This window comes from Ambystoma mexicanum, chromosome 3q, assembly GCF_040938575.1.
Source record: "Ambystoma mexicanum isolate Mex_15411 chromosome 3q, UKY_AmexF1_1, whole genome shotgun sequence".
Taxonomy (NCBI): domain Eukaryota; kingdom Metazoa; phylum Chordata; class Amphibia; order Caudata; family Ambystomatidae; genus Ambystoma; species Ambystoma mexicanum.
In genome coordinates this window covers 206,381,157-206,395,264 of record NC_090926.1, presented here as the reverse complement: position 1 = coordinate 206,395,264, position 14,108 = coordinate 206,381,157, and the positions used below count along the sequence as shown (strand labels likewise).

Below are 14,108 nucleotides of genomic sequence, written 5' to 3'. Positions count from 1 at the left end.
CAACATTTTCTTCCCGAAGGAAGCCCATTCATCCATTGTCACATGCTTGTTTGGGTAAGCGACCCGCCGACGGGCAGAGACCTCGGATGAGGACGGGGAAGGCGACCGATGACGGCGCTTCCAGGAGTGCCTCGAAGAGGCAGAGGAGTGGCGAGACCGACTCTGGACCGAGACCCACTGGTCTTCCGACGACTTCCAGGGCTTGGACACCTTACCTACCGATAACTTCTTGCGCCCCCGCAAGGCTTTCGACGTGAGCGACTAGCAGCCGACACAGTCATCCGTGTCATGGGCCTCCCCGAGTCACCAGAAGCAGGCGTTGTGCGAGTCCGTGACCGAGACCTTGGACCCACAGTCCCCGCACTTCTTAAAGCCCAGACACGGTGTGGAAGACGAGGTAGACATCTTCACGAAGAAATATTTCACAAACTCCAAAGAGTCGAGGCGTGCCGAGATTCCCAAAGCTAACACGTTCGCGGAAAAAACAGAACTGTGGCTACGGGCGTTGTGCGTCCTACTTATAACATCCAGTGACATCGGTCGTCGGAGGAGGTCCTCAAGGGCAGCGTATCGACGTCATCGACGCAGGACGCAGATGCTGAAGATTTTCCGAAGCAGCACAGATGTGGTGTTTACTCTCATAGATATGGAATACGTCAGAGGACCCAATCCCCTCGAAAGGTTGTTTTAACAGTTATATAGCCAGACTTGATTTCCTGGTGCATGATACAATTACCATCTGCTGTAGCTGCCGATGGGCCCATCAGCAGAAACCAAAACACTCAAGTGTGGTGATGTCGGAGAACAGCAAGGCAAAAGTAATGGCCTCACTGCCCTTACAAGGCAGCCTAGGAGTTTAGATGGACGTTGCACTTACTGGAGTAAACAAGGCCAACTGAACTTCTAAAGAACTAAGAACACTAAGAACACACCAGCCTATGGCCACACCACCATTCCACATAGCCTACCCTTGCGCTGCGCCCTCCTCAACACCAGATCCATTACTACCCATCCCCACGAAATCTGAACCTCATCACCACTAACGATCTAGACATCCTAGCCCTCACTGAGACTTGGCTTTCTGCCTCAGCAGGCCCAACCCTCTCCATTGCCATCCCTGCTGGCTATGCCATCCTCCACTGTGACAGGCCAGAAAAGGAAAGGTGGTGGAGTAGCCCTCATCTACAAAGACTTTCTCCCACTTCATGCCTCCTCCAAAACCCCAATGCCCCACTGCGAATCCCTGTCTGTTACATTTAGATTTTCACATAATAACACAATTAACATACATCTTATATACCGACCAGCCGGCCCCACTGCCTCCTTCGAAGAGGACCTTACCCAACTCATCTCTACCAACCTCAAACCATCTACTCAACTAATACTACTTGGCGACTTAAACTTGGGATTCAACGACACAAACGCAATGACCATATCCACCTCCCTAGCAGTCTTTGGATGCAGGGCTGAAAAGAGGACTGTGGACTTGAAGAGAAGATTGCTGTGCAGTTATAGCGACCCCCGGAAGTGCTTATATTCTCTGTGGCCCTCTGTTATACTTTCCAGCCTATTTTGACACTGCAGCACTGTTAATGGCTTTGTGGCCAAGTGCACGCTTCTGGCCAGATGTTCTAGATCCGGCAAGGGAAGGGAAGGCTGTGAATCAGGCTGCCGAGCGTAGCACGGAGACAGAAGGCATGAAGACAGACGGTCCTTTATTTGTCTGCAAAATCGGGCAGCCGCCCTTCCCCCTTCAATGTCACTTCCCTCCCCACTCGAGACATCCCACCCACCTCCCCGAACTAAATTACTAACATGTCATCCCCCCAAATTAAACATTAACACAGCTCTATCATTAAATATTTTCCAATGAATCCTCAAGTTCGTGTTCTCACTCTTTGAGGTTGCTGGCATCCTCTTGCTAAAAGTTCAGGTCAAGCATCGAGTCTCCTAGTTAACCACCTTCAGAGTCCTTGCCATCATCCTGATAGGACTAGTCAGAGGAGTAACTGCACTCCTTTTCGTGAGAGCTGTATTGTCAGGTCGATCGGCCAATATCCAATTTCTGAAATGTGATGAGTTTCTCGTAATTTGCCTTTGATCCCCTTCCGCTGTGATCATGGACTCTTTCCAGTGAGGACCACCGGATCCTCGTGGTATGTGGCCAGATGCTTGCTGGTCCTGGGTTGTTTGAGCACTACAACATCCCCCAGATCCAGTGAGAAATTCATGGCCTGTCTTCTGGTGTCTGCGTATTGTTTCATCTTCTCTTTTGTGTTCATCCCCATTTATCATCTCTTCATCCTCTGCATATCGATTCTCCTACTTCTGGTGTGGCAGCATTGTGCAAATATTTCTTCGGAACATGACTTCCGCGGGACACTTTCCTGTGATGCTGTGACGTGTGCTCCTATAGTCACGCAATAATTGGTGTAGTACTTGTTTGTAGGGCTGTCCAGTTCGGTGCAAAACCTGCAGTGTTCGTTTGAGATTCGCCATAAAGTGTTCAATCATGCCATTTGCCTGTGGCCAGAGTAGGGTTATTTTCTGGTGTTGAAACCCCATGTACTCACCGAAGATCTTAAAGTCCTGTCTCGTGAATGCGGGCCAGTTGTCGGTCTTCACCTGCCTTTGGATGCCATAAGCCATGAAGATTTGGTCCAGTACCAAGATGACGTGGTGTGCTGCTCTGAATGACAAAAGCTGTGCCTCTGGAAACCGCAAATACTAACCCATGACCACCAATACGTACTTTCCCCCTTCGATAGAGGCAAAGAAATCAGCAGGCACCACCTGCCATACTACACTTGGAAGTTTAGACATGTCAAGCGGTTCAGGGTCCCTACTAGGTGTGATAAGGCAGCATGTGGGGCATTCTCGCAGCAATTCCTCCACCATCAAATTAAGCTTGAGGAACCTCACCTTCTGTCACAACATTCTCTTGGTGGAGACGATTCTCCTGTGGCCTTCATGTGCTATCTCTAGCACCTTTCCCCTCAATGATGTGGGCACAATGATTTTGTTGCCTTTCAGTAGCAGATGTTCTTCTTAGATGACAGTTCATCTGTCACGTGTAACATGCTCTCTAGATCTTTCTTTCCTTTCTCAGACTCAAAGTGACTCCTTTCTTTGGCTCTCCTTCACCTGCCCAATTTCAGACCCTCAATGACTATCTGACATGCTGTGTCACTCTCAGCATCTTGTGCGAGTATTATGGAACCGATGTCTTGTGGGATTGCCTGCTGAATCAGGTACCTAATGTACTGATCCACCACGAGGGCTCCGGACTGTCTCCGGTCTTGGATGCCTTGACGAGAAGTTCTCTTCCTTCCCCAGCCGGTGAACGATATTGAACGCATAGTCCTGTAGCCTCAGGCCCCACCTGGCAATGTGAGGCAGCATTTCTGCCTGTGGGTTGCCATTCAGGAAGAGTAGAGCTTGATGGTCAGTTATGATCGAGGACATGCTTGCAGGCCCAGACGACCGCCAGACTCTCCTTCTCGGCCTATGAATACGCCTGCTCAGTCTTGGTCAAGCGCCTGCTGGCATACGAGATGACATGCCTCTGGGTGGAATTTTATTGTCATTTTGGGGCAGATTCACTGGTACGCCTACCAGACTCGCACCCAGGGTCAGCTCCGACTCCCTATCCGTGTCAAAATATGCATGTCTTCTGCCTGTGCGATTTTGGATGGACATTAATGCCTGTTGGCACTCGAACATTTGAACGTGGTGTGTTTGGTGAGGGCCCTAAGCGGTTGGCTGATGGTTGCAAAGTCCTTAATGTATCGCGTGCAGTAGCTTGCGAGCCCCAAGAATTACCAGAGTTCCGAGACATTTGTTTGGGGTGCAGTCACATTGAGTGCCGTGACTGTCAGGATCTGGAGTCATGCCACTTTCAGAGAATATATGTCCAAAGAACTGAAGAGTCCCTTTTTGAAATTCACACTTTTCCTTGTTTAAAGTGAGGTTAGGCACTTCGAAGGCCATAAATACTCTGGTTAGTGTATCATCATGCTTCTCCATGTCGGTGCAGAACACTAAAATGTCCTCACTGTAACTTATAGAGTTTGGAATGTGTTTTATGTTGTGGTTATCAGCTTCAAACATCTCAGCTGCTGAAGATACTCCAAAATAAGTGTCTTGTATCTCTACAACCCCAGGTGTGTTACAAAGGTTGTGATGCATCTACTCTGAGGGCTCAAAACCAGTTGGTGATAGCCTTGTTCAAGTCAAGTTTTGAGAATATCTTGGCCGGGTAGAGGAGGTGGACCAAATCCTTAATGCGTGGGGCAAAATGTCTCGATGGCTTGATTTGGTCTCCTCATGTCCACGCACAAACAAATGGCATCTGAGCACCTTTTAGGAACGGGCGCAATAGGGCACACCCAGGATGTGGGGCCCACTGCCGGTTCGATGTTCTGCTCAGGCAATTTATGGAGTTCTTCCTCGACTTGGCACTGAATGTTGATGAGGATGTCTCTGTAATGCTACATCACCGGCGGAACATCCTCATCAATGTGGAGTTTGATCTGTCGGTTGCACAGTTTTCTTATACCTTTGAATAGTGATGGGGATCGTGGACTGATCTTGTCAACGGTGTCAGTGTACTTGTGGACCATCATCTTGTATAAAAAGTGTTTGAGACCCATGTGTACAGCCGCATTCTGTTGGGGGTGGATATTACATTAACTGGTATGGCCTTTTCCTGTGTCTTGTAGCTGCACTTCCACTTCGAATTGTCCCAAACACTTTAACAGGGTTTCTGGGTGGCTGTGGTAGAGCCTTGTAGATCTGTTCAACAACATTACGATGGCACCAGTATCCAAGAGGAATTCTGTTGGTCGTTCATTTAGGCTCATCAGTAAGGTGGGACTATGTTCAGTTGCAATTTTGTTGCCCAGTGTATGTAGCTATCCCTTTTTCCTCTGTCCCCCTTCAGAGGAACTCGGCTCAGTTTTCAACAGATTGTTCAAACAGGTATCGTATCGGACATGTCGTCTGGAGCGACGCTCTGGTCTCAAAGAGACCATTTGGTAACGTCTCCTCTCCCTGCCCTCCCTTCTTGGTTTTTTCGTCACTTGATTCTTGCTAGAGCTGTCCTTCTGTTACCCCATGTATTTGGACTACGATTTGGGACACTGTGCTGCGGTTGCCGTGGTCCTCATCCGGGGCCTACTGATGGCCCCTTTTCCTCCACTTTTTCCCAGCTCTTTGGCTTTGTGACACACTGACTTAGTGGTTCTCTCCACATGCGGAGCAGCGCTGCCCAGTGGCAGGCACGTGACCTCATGTTGATATTCGTAGCCACATTTAAAGTAGAATTGCTCTCCGTGGGACCTCTGCACCGCTTGTAGTCTGAATGGCTTTAGTGTGTGCGAGTGACCCTTTTGGGGTGATAAATGACCCTACTTGAGTCTCAACGGCAAACTCGGCTCTCGCTAACATAAAAAATCTGATCCAGTGTCCTGGACTTTGCAATAGCTTCCTCCTAAAACTTTGCAATTCGCATCCCGCTATGATTTGTGATCTCAGCGCCTCTGTATTTGAGTAGTTGAAATTGTAGTGTTTCATCTTAATGCGCAAAAGCGTCCAGGCTCACCCTTCAGCTGTTTCGTGCTGTGAAAAAGATGCCTCTCATAATCGACATTAGTATGTAGTGTAAAATACACAGCCGGCGCATCCTTCAACCCTTTAATGGTGTCAATTGAGTCGGCTGGCAACTAGTCTATAATATCCCTTGTAGCAGGCCTTCCACCTGTTTTAATGGGCATTGCTGTCGGACAGTCCTGTGGCCACCACGTACAAGTCAAAGTGCTTAATCCATCTTGCCCACACCAGCCTCATGTTACTGGTGTCTGCGACACCAAACACCCCTGGTAGCTGGACAGCCAATGATTCTTCCACCCTGTGATGTCTGTACCAATGGTGTCACTGGGATGTCTGGGTCCGATGCATGCTGTCTCCTGCACCCTGTGTATAATTACACCACATTGGCCCAAGCCAAATCCTCACAGGGATATGGTCAGTGTTGGATGGCCCCCCCCACGTGAAAATGGCACTTTTGGGCTAGAGGTGGCACCTGCACGGCCTCCCCTCATGGGACAATGGCATCCGCCTGGTGAGGCACGAGCAGCGCTCCCACATGGCCTACAGGATAGAGGCAGTCTTATCAGGCACGCTTTGTGGTGACTTGTGGGCCCTCCTCCTGACTGAAGACACTCACCGCTGCAGCACTGGGAACGCATGCTGAAGGGTTCACCTCGCTGCAGGACCTATCCAGCTTGCTGCTGCGCCTCAGCACCCTCCATTGCAATGTACGGCCAGCGCCGGGCAATCCGTGCCACCGACGCGTGGGTCGGCCCCTTCATCGTCAATATAGTGTCCCTAAGTCCTGGGAACACCAGGGACGGGAACTCTGTGGATCAGGCTGCCTGGCGGGCACAGCGACAAAAGGCACGAGGATGAGAGATAGTTGAACACGTCTTTATTCATCTACAACATCGGTCAATCGCCCTTCCCCCTTCAACGTCACTTCCCTCCCCGCTCCAGACATCCCACCCACCTCCCCAAACTACATTACCCAACATGACAGTCAGTTAGCCTTTCATCAGTCACAGGTTAAAAGACAATGGAGCTGTAGAAACAGAACCACAGTATTTTTTTTATTTTATTTAAAATGTGGATACACGTGCTTAAAGACGCATTGCTAGTTTTGATTTCACTCATTTTCCAAGAACCAAAACTTCCTGTACAGTAATTAGGAGGGCAGTTGGCGCATATCCAACATCTGAAGGCACAACAGGACACAAATGGCAACATGGAGGGACCACATCAAACCCTAAACTGCTGGATAGTTCGAGCCAACGACCCATCTCCAGGTAATTCCTAATTCAGAAACGGCCACAATGTACTCTGAATGTTCATGTAAAGTAATCCAAATCTGAGACAGAAAAGGCTACTCTCCGGTTAAATGGTGCGAGGCCTGTTCTGTCCGAGGGGACAGATTGTCCGATAAGCCTACCTACAGGGGATCTTATTCATGTAAACAATGAAACGCCTAAAGATGACCAGCATGAACCACATCAAGCCTGCAAATGAAAACATTGGTTGCTGGGACCCAGTGAGACGGAATCAAAAAATGAATGGAATGTTCTCAAAAACATGCAGTTCTGCAAAAAGAACGTTCCAAAAATATTGGTGTTACCACAGCTGCAGTGGGAAAGGATGCCCACAAGTTAGCTAAACACTCATTTCCGTTCCCATTTGAACCGTTTGGTCCATTCAGTTACCAAGAAGGATGGTCGCCCACTGAGAACATCTTTGTTGATCACATATTTGTATGTCTGTTATTAACAAACTAAACTTCCTTCAATAATCCCATTGGCCCAACTAACCTACAATATGGTCTCCCCCTGGAGCATCTCAAAAGCAAACCTAGCCCCGCGAGGCAAACATTCCCAGAAAGGTGGAGGGCTCGGTGTATAACCTCAACAGAAAAAACAAAAAACAGACGTCAAATATAGTAAAAACGTGAAGATCTTACGACAGCTCCCCAAGCCTGAAGTGGGAAACGTCTCCTCAGTTACAGGGTGGGGGAGAGGGCGAATGAGACGGCACGAATAATGGAAGATCAAAGTATGTCCTGCTACAGGGATTCTCACAGGGAGAAACGAGCATGGCAGCTTTCAAAGAGCGGAAACCGAGGAAGTGGCGAAGACATGGGAGGCAGAATCAACAGAAGGGGGGGCTGAGGAGTGCTTCCTTACGGGGCAAAAGAGGAGGTGGGGGGCCTATGTCTCCAGTGGGTGCAGCCCCCTACTCATTTAATTTTTAGACAGTTGACAGTTTCTAGGTTCTCCTACGGCCTACCTTTTGCACATAAGGGAACTTGACTGGAGAGGAGCCGAGTGATCGGATGGCACGTTTATAAGGAGGAGAAGCTGGGGTTACAAGTCAGATCCCTTTATTTGATAGCCAACATTTCAATCACGAGGTGAAACGTAGGCAGAGGGGCTCCATGGTGCAGGAGAAGGGGGACCCCCGTGAGTTCTACAATTTGCAGTCTCTCTGTGACAACCACCACTTAATATTGTTGGAGAAGAAAAAAAAGTTAGAGACCATCTGAAACGGAAATGAGAAAACTATTGAAAAAAACAAAGATTTGATCATCACGCCCTTTTTTGTTTAGCTCACCGACTGACAACAAATGAAGATGTATCGGATTTAAAATAACGAAATGAGTACTTTCAAGAGAGCATCCGTTTTTACATCAATGAGTGCCCACAGGGCCTCCATGATTCTGAACATCACAGACTTCAAAACTCCACCAGCACTGTTCCTCGCAATCTGGCCTTTCTGCGCAGATCCAATACCTTTCAAAAAGGCCTTTCACATATGCAAGAAATCAAGGTTCGGGAGACGTGTAGTAAGCCCTTTGCCAAGAAAAACAAGCCATTCTGGGTCCACGAGATAAGCTACATCCAGGCAAAACCTTGTGGTTTATGGGAAGCCAGGGATATGGGCCAAAGGGCCAATATGGAAGGTTGTCGGCCCTGCCACTCGGCAACAGGCCATTCTCTGTTGCAACTCTGTTGTGCTTCTGTTATCTTAGCCTATAGTTTAGCCAGTGTACACAAAGCTCACGCGAGCCAGAGGAGCCGTCATACTGGGCCAGGGACATCATTTCACCAATACACCAGGGGTAGCGGAAGTGACATCACACGGCCCTAGACCTCTGATGACATCACAAGAAGTGATGTCATTCGACACCCACCGTGAAGTGACATCACGGGAAGTGATGGTCCATGACCTTTCACCCCTTGACAAAACAGGAAGTGGCATCACAAAGTATTGTTCCTAAATACACTATGTAAAATATGGTTACAATATCACTAATGTGATATATACATATATTATACAAGAATGGATCACCATATGTATCATTAATATCAGTGTGTATAGGGCCATATAACCAAATTACTGTGAATGCAAGCAGACATCCAAGGCCAAATGATAATGATGTGTTATTATATAGCACTTACACTTAGGATCTTCATATACAACAAATATACATACAATATATCCCAACCTGTGTTGGTACTCATGTATCGACTTCAGAAAGATGAAAGGCTAAGTTGGCCTTGCTGGGATTCACACATCGCAGCACGGAGCGCTCAACTCCCTTAGCTATCTTACAGGCTATAGTAAATTGTGCAATTACATGTCTGAATATACAAAGTCAGAAAGCAAATTACACTCTGTAGTGAATACCATTAAACTGGTAACTGAGATTTAACAGCAGGTCAGTTCATCTGCAGGTCTGATGCAAAGTTGGCCACATGTCAGGCCTGCATGGGTCTACTTTTCAGGCTTTAGAGGTTGGCAAAATACATACCATTGGGAGGGTTCATAACTGTGTATTAAAGATTTTAGAGTAGCGCAGGGAAAGCAGTGCACTCAGACAGCATCCCGTACTCTGGGCACTCGTTGCCTCATACATGCAAATAAACATCCTGAACAGCATGCCATGAGGATAGGCAAGATACACATTACAACACGGCATTCATTGTGTGGCACAATGAAATCAAGGGCCACTTGATGTGCTATGGTCAAACATTTCTACACTGTACCCAAGCTTTTAGGCACAAGGATTTTGTCCAGTGTCAGAGTACACCGAGAGGGAATGTCTTGTGATGATCGTAACAGACAAAAGCAGAAAAAAAAACAGGCTTTAACTGTAACTTGCGAAAAGCAAAATACACAGTCCGAAACGGATGCTTATTCTACTCTAAATGCTTTTTGGAAGTTGTCTGCATTGTGAATTTGAGGCGTTTAAGACAGACTTAATCAGTGACCCCCACCCAATGAAGTGCGCCTGAAATAAACCTTTAATGAGCCTAGCAATTATTATATAGAATTCCAAAAAAACAAAGTATGTGTCATTCCTATTCCTTCTACTCAAAGTGTTACACTTGGGGAAGCACCTGTTTTTTAAAAAGAAGCCTGAACAAGAAAGTCAGGCACTTCCGAAACAAAGAGCCACATGGTGCTGGCCACATCCCAGGAGATTCCATTTAAAAAAAGTTAAACATTTTTTAAAGTGTTTTTTTGGGGTAGCAAGGGAGACCTCAGTGGAGGGGGAGGGGGGGCACACCTGCGACCCTGGGGGACCCGCAAATGACGTCCCGGGCACTGTGGCCAAAGAGCTGGAACAAACGTGCATGACAAAACAAGCTGCTTTCTATCCGAGTCCTGCACCAGGATGGATCATTCTCGGTCACTGCAGCACTTCCTAGCTCAACTTTCGTGGTGCAAAACTGCCTGAGCACTTTAAGTGCAGGGGCCTTCATCCCATAAACCCATGTGGTGTAAGCCTTGCCGTGCCAGACGTCCTTTCATCACACCTTTGAAGAACTTCTACCTTGCCTACCACTCAACAGGACACCACAGAGCCTCTCCACAAATCCCAGCAGTGCCGCCACACCCCGAGTACTCACGGTGCAAACTTAAGGAGATGTTGATGGTGTGCTCCTCAGTGAACCCCTTCAAGCTGGGAATGCGGGCACACTTTAGAAGGGTTTGCGATGCACTGTCCCCCACATGCACCCAGCACACCGTCTCTTCAGCGTAGTTGAAATCCATGGCCGTCGTCTGTTTGGTGCTGGTGGGGGTGATGTTCGGCACTTGCACCCCTGTAAGGGACGTAGCAAGGATGTTCTGCGAGTTGGCGATCAACAGGACCGTCATTCTGTCCACAGGTTCTAGAATACAAAGGAGAAAAAGAGAGAAAGGAGGGAGCATGAGTCGTATTTCAAGAGCCCCGGATCATGTCTCAGAAGCAGAGAGCTTGGTGTTCAATTCAACACTGAGATTCTTTCAAACTAATCAGCTGCGTCACTGGCCCATCAAGAGCCCAAGTCTCCCCGACAAGAAGGCGGGCCTGTAACCCCAAAGGTTCTATCCCCTTTTCAAGTATATCAGTTCCTAGAGGGAGACCAGTACGACTTCAGATGAGCCAACTTCCCCCTTGCAGAAGTCAGCTCTTCCAGCAGAAGTGCAGGCCCCTCTTTAGAAAGTTAGCACCATATTGGGGTACCCTATAAAACAACAGTTTTAAAAAGTGCTTTCCCCCTAAAATAGAAACGTTTGTTGGTTGTTAAAAACGTATGGTAGCTTCCCCCAAATGTCGGGTGTATGTTTGAGGTTCTTCCTCTAGCCTGGAAGATTCTAGAGCCAGGAGGGCATTCATGACAGGCCTTCATGCCAGCGTCTGCTTACTTCAATTGGACTCCAGCTGGAAGAGGTTGGAGACACAACCAGCCCATCAAATCCCATGCCCCACCAAAAGTCCCAGGCCCCACCAAAAATATGAATAGCGTGGTTATCAAAAACTACTGAAAGCTCCAGGTCTAAAGTGATTATTATAAGAAAAAAGCCAGCATGTACAAGGGAGGTGGTGACAGGATCTCTGGACTCCAAGTCTCCTCTGGCACAACTTAACCAGCATTAGAGTGTGCCACAATTTCAACAACTTTTTCAATGGAGGCCTCCCTAACCCAATCTCAGGATCCTTATTGCGACTGCTGGCCCAGATTGGATATGGCAGCCACGTGACATGCTCCTCTCGCTACATGCAAAAAATATCCACAGGACAGCTTTTACTGGGTAGCTGGTGACGGCACTGTCAAAGGGCGATACCTGTTCGCTCTGTCGTGCATGTGCTGTCCTTCAACCCAAGGAAACAGATTCTCACCATCCAGGAGAGTGACGCCGCCCTAAAAGCACATTTATTCTTTTCATTGCCTCACGTCTATACTTCTAGATGCCGTTTAGCCCTGGATGTGTCGCCGCCGATTTTTCTACACTAATTTTGCTCCGAGGTGTTCGACAACAGTGCACCTTTTCTCCGAGGTGTCCCCAGCCTGCATCTTGCTTCTGGGCATCTGCCACTGATTTTTTCGCAGGTGCCGTCCCACTGATTTTGCTTCTCCGTTCCACCCCCCTCCCACTCCCCAACCCCGAATTTACTACCCTGCGATTGTGCTCCTTGGTTATGCTAAATTAATCGGATTAGTACTGCACATCTGCCGTCATTGGAGTGGTCTACAAGCACCCTAGCAAAAGAGTTGGTGTGCTGGTAAAATGGAGATTGTGGGGCTTTATGTGGTTGCGTGCAGACTGGAAGAACCCCTACTTGTGCACTGTGACAAGGGGCATGGATGGATTTGTGCCCAAAGAAGAACCCTTGTGTGCTCGTGGTGCAGAGATGTATTGGCTGGGGCGGCTGTGTGTTAGTTGGATTGCAGGTGTACAGTGCAGTGCAGTGCAGTTTCAGGCGTTGGGTTCATAATTCACTGCATGCCAGAGGCTAGTTTTGATTTGCATGAGATGAGTTTGGAGCTTGAGGTTTAGCAGGCAGGGGCTCATGCGACATCTGAGATTCCTCAGGTGGGAAGGCCAGAATTAAAATAACTCATCAGTTGGCCATGCAACAAAGATTAGCATTTAGGAGAGAAGGAAGTCAAGAACACCCACCCCAGCCCCCAAGTCGGCCCCATTGCCATAATCAGATTTCCTAAAACATGCAGTCCTCAAGATGAGAAACCGCCTCCCTGCCTTTGCTTTGGGAGTCGCAGGGGGCATTTACGTCATCACTGTGACCCTTCTTCCCCTTCATCCCATTACCCAACCTCCAACTAGCAAACCTGCATGAGAAATCCCTACCTGCCCAGAAGCACATTGTTGATCACGGTGTGAGAGAGTTGCAATACCCCTTGCCAGAACAGACGCCCGACTTACAAGATATGTGTACTGCAAGTGATTTAACCAGTTTGTCACCAGCCCAATGCACAAGAGAATGAACCTGTAGCAGCAGCACCCATGCGGGAAACAACGGCTTCAGGGACACGCAATCTCCAACCAAGAATTGTAAGATTATGTCTAGAAAACAGAAAGCTACGTCTCTTCGAGTCACTACAAACCTTCAGAGAATGCACTCGCTGAGCGAGAAAGATACAGGGTCGACAGCTGAAAGCCACAGAAAGGACAAGCAACATCAGTGGAGGGAGAAGCAGGTTGACCGGCAAGAAGGTGGCACCTAGTCTACATTTGCTCCACGGAACTGCGCTAACAAGCGTGGAACAATGCACTACAGCAGAAAAGAAATTTGTATATTGGTGACCAATCCCTTCACTCCACGGTATCGGTCCAAAGCCGAGCACAGTCTGGAGCTGTCGATTCTAGGAGTCTTGTCCACATGATTATAAACACTGTCTTCAATCCAAGCTAGTGATGAGTGTGTGAAAGATTAGCGATGGCATTGTGAGATGCGGGGTGCGAGCAAGGAGTGGAGAGAAGAACGAGCAGGAGGGAGGTGAAGGCAGAGCAACAGATGAACAGAGCTTAAGGAATGAGACAGCATGGAAAGAGTGACCAGAGCAGGGGAATCCAGAGAGAATAGAGTTGCGGGGGTTAGAGAAAAGTCAAAAAGTGGAATAGAAAGCACCTGCTGTTTGGGGGCATCAAGGAGAAGGAAGTGAGCGAGTACTAGCGTAGGAGCTTCAGATGGGGTCTAGAGAGGTCCTGCAAAATGTGTTCCTGTCCATCCCGTTTAGCTTATGGTCCTTTAGTAACGTGCATGCAATGGATGAGGATGCAGAATAACTCAGACTCCAACTAATCAAACCAACTCAGGAAAATGGTGGCATAGATACGGTTTTATTAATTATCTAAAACATGGAGTTACAACGGACATCAAAGGACGTTCGCTCAGGCTCTAAACTATTTTCTCATAAAAACATCCTTATATGCAAAAAAAATAGGTCAGAGGTGACGTCATACTACGTGGAAAATAATAGAAAACCTATCAAGGGTTGGGATTGTTAACAGAGACATCGAAATATACTTTCTATAGGGACTAGGATTGTGATTGGCTGCCCACTGTCAGGTGGACAACTTATGCCTACTTCTAAAACATGTCCATCTTCAACACTATTAAGTACACAGTTTATCATTGGTTTTCAAACTATAAAGGACTTTCGTTATGCGGCCCTCTACAATTGGATGGCAAGCTCGTGGCATGTCTGGAACATTCGGTTCACTTAAGG

The 14,108-nt window shown here is 47.8% G+C and overlaps 1 protein-coding gene across 2 annotated transcripts in view; it reads right to left on the bottom strand.

Annotated features, from left to right (window-relative positions):
- LRP1 (LDL receptor related protein 1) overlaps positions 1 to 14,108 on the bottom strand; it is a 1,300,039-nt gene that overhangs the window by 950,488 nt on the left and 335,443 nt on the right. For both annotated transcript variants that reach the window (XM_069653565.1, XM_069653566.1), the window contains exon 6: positions 10,500 to 10,763. In XM_069653565.1, the coding sequence (XP_069509666.1) occupies positions 10,500 to 10,763 (264 nt within the window). The remainder of the gene's footprint in view (positions 1 to 10,499; positions 10,764 to 14,108) is intronic.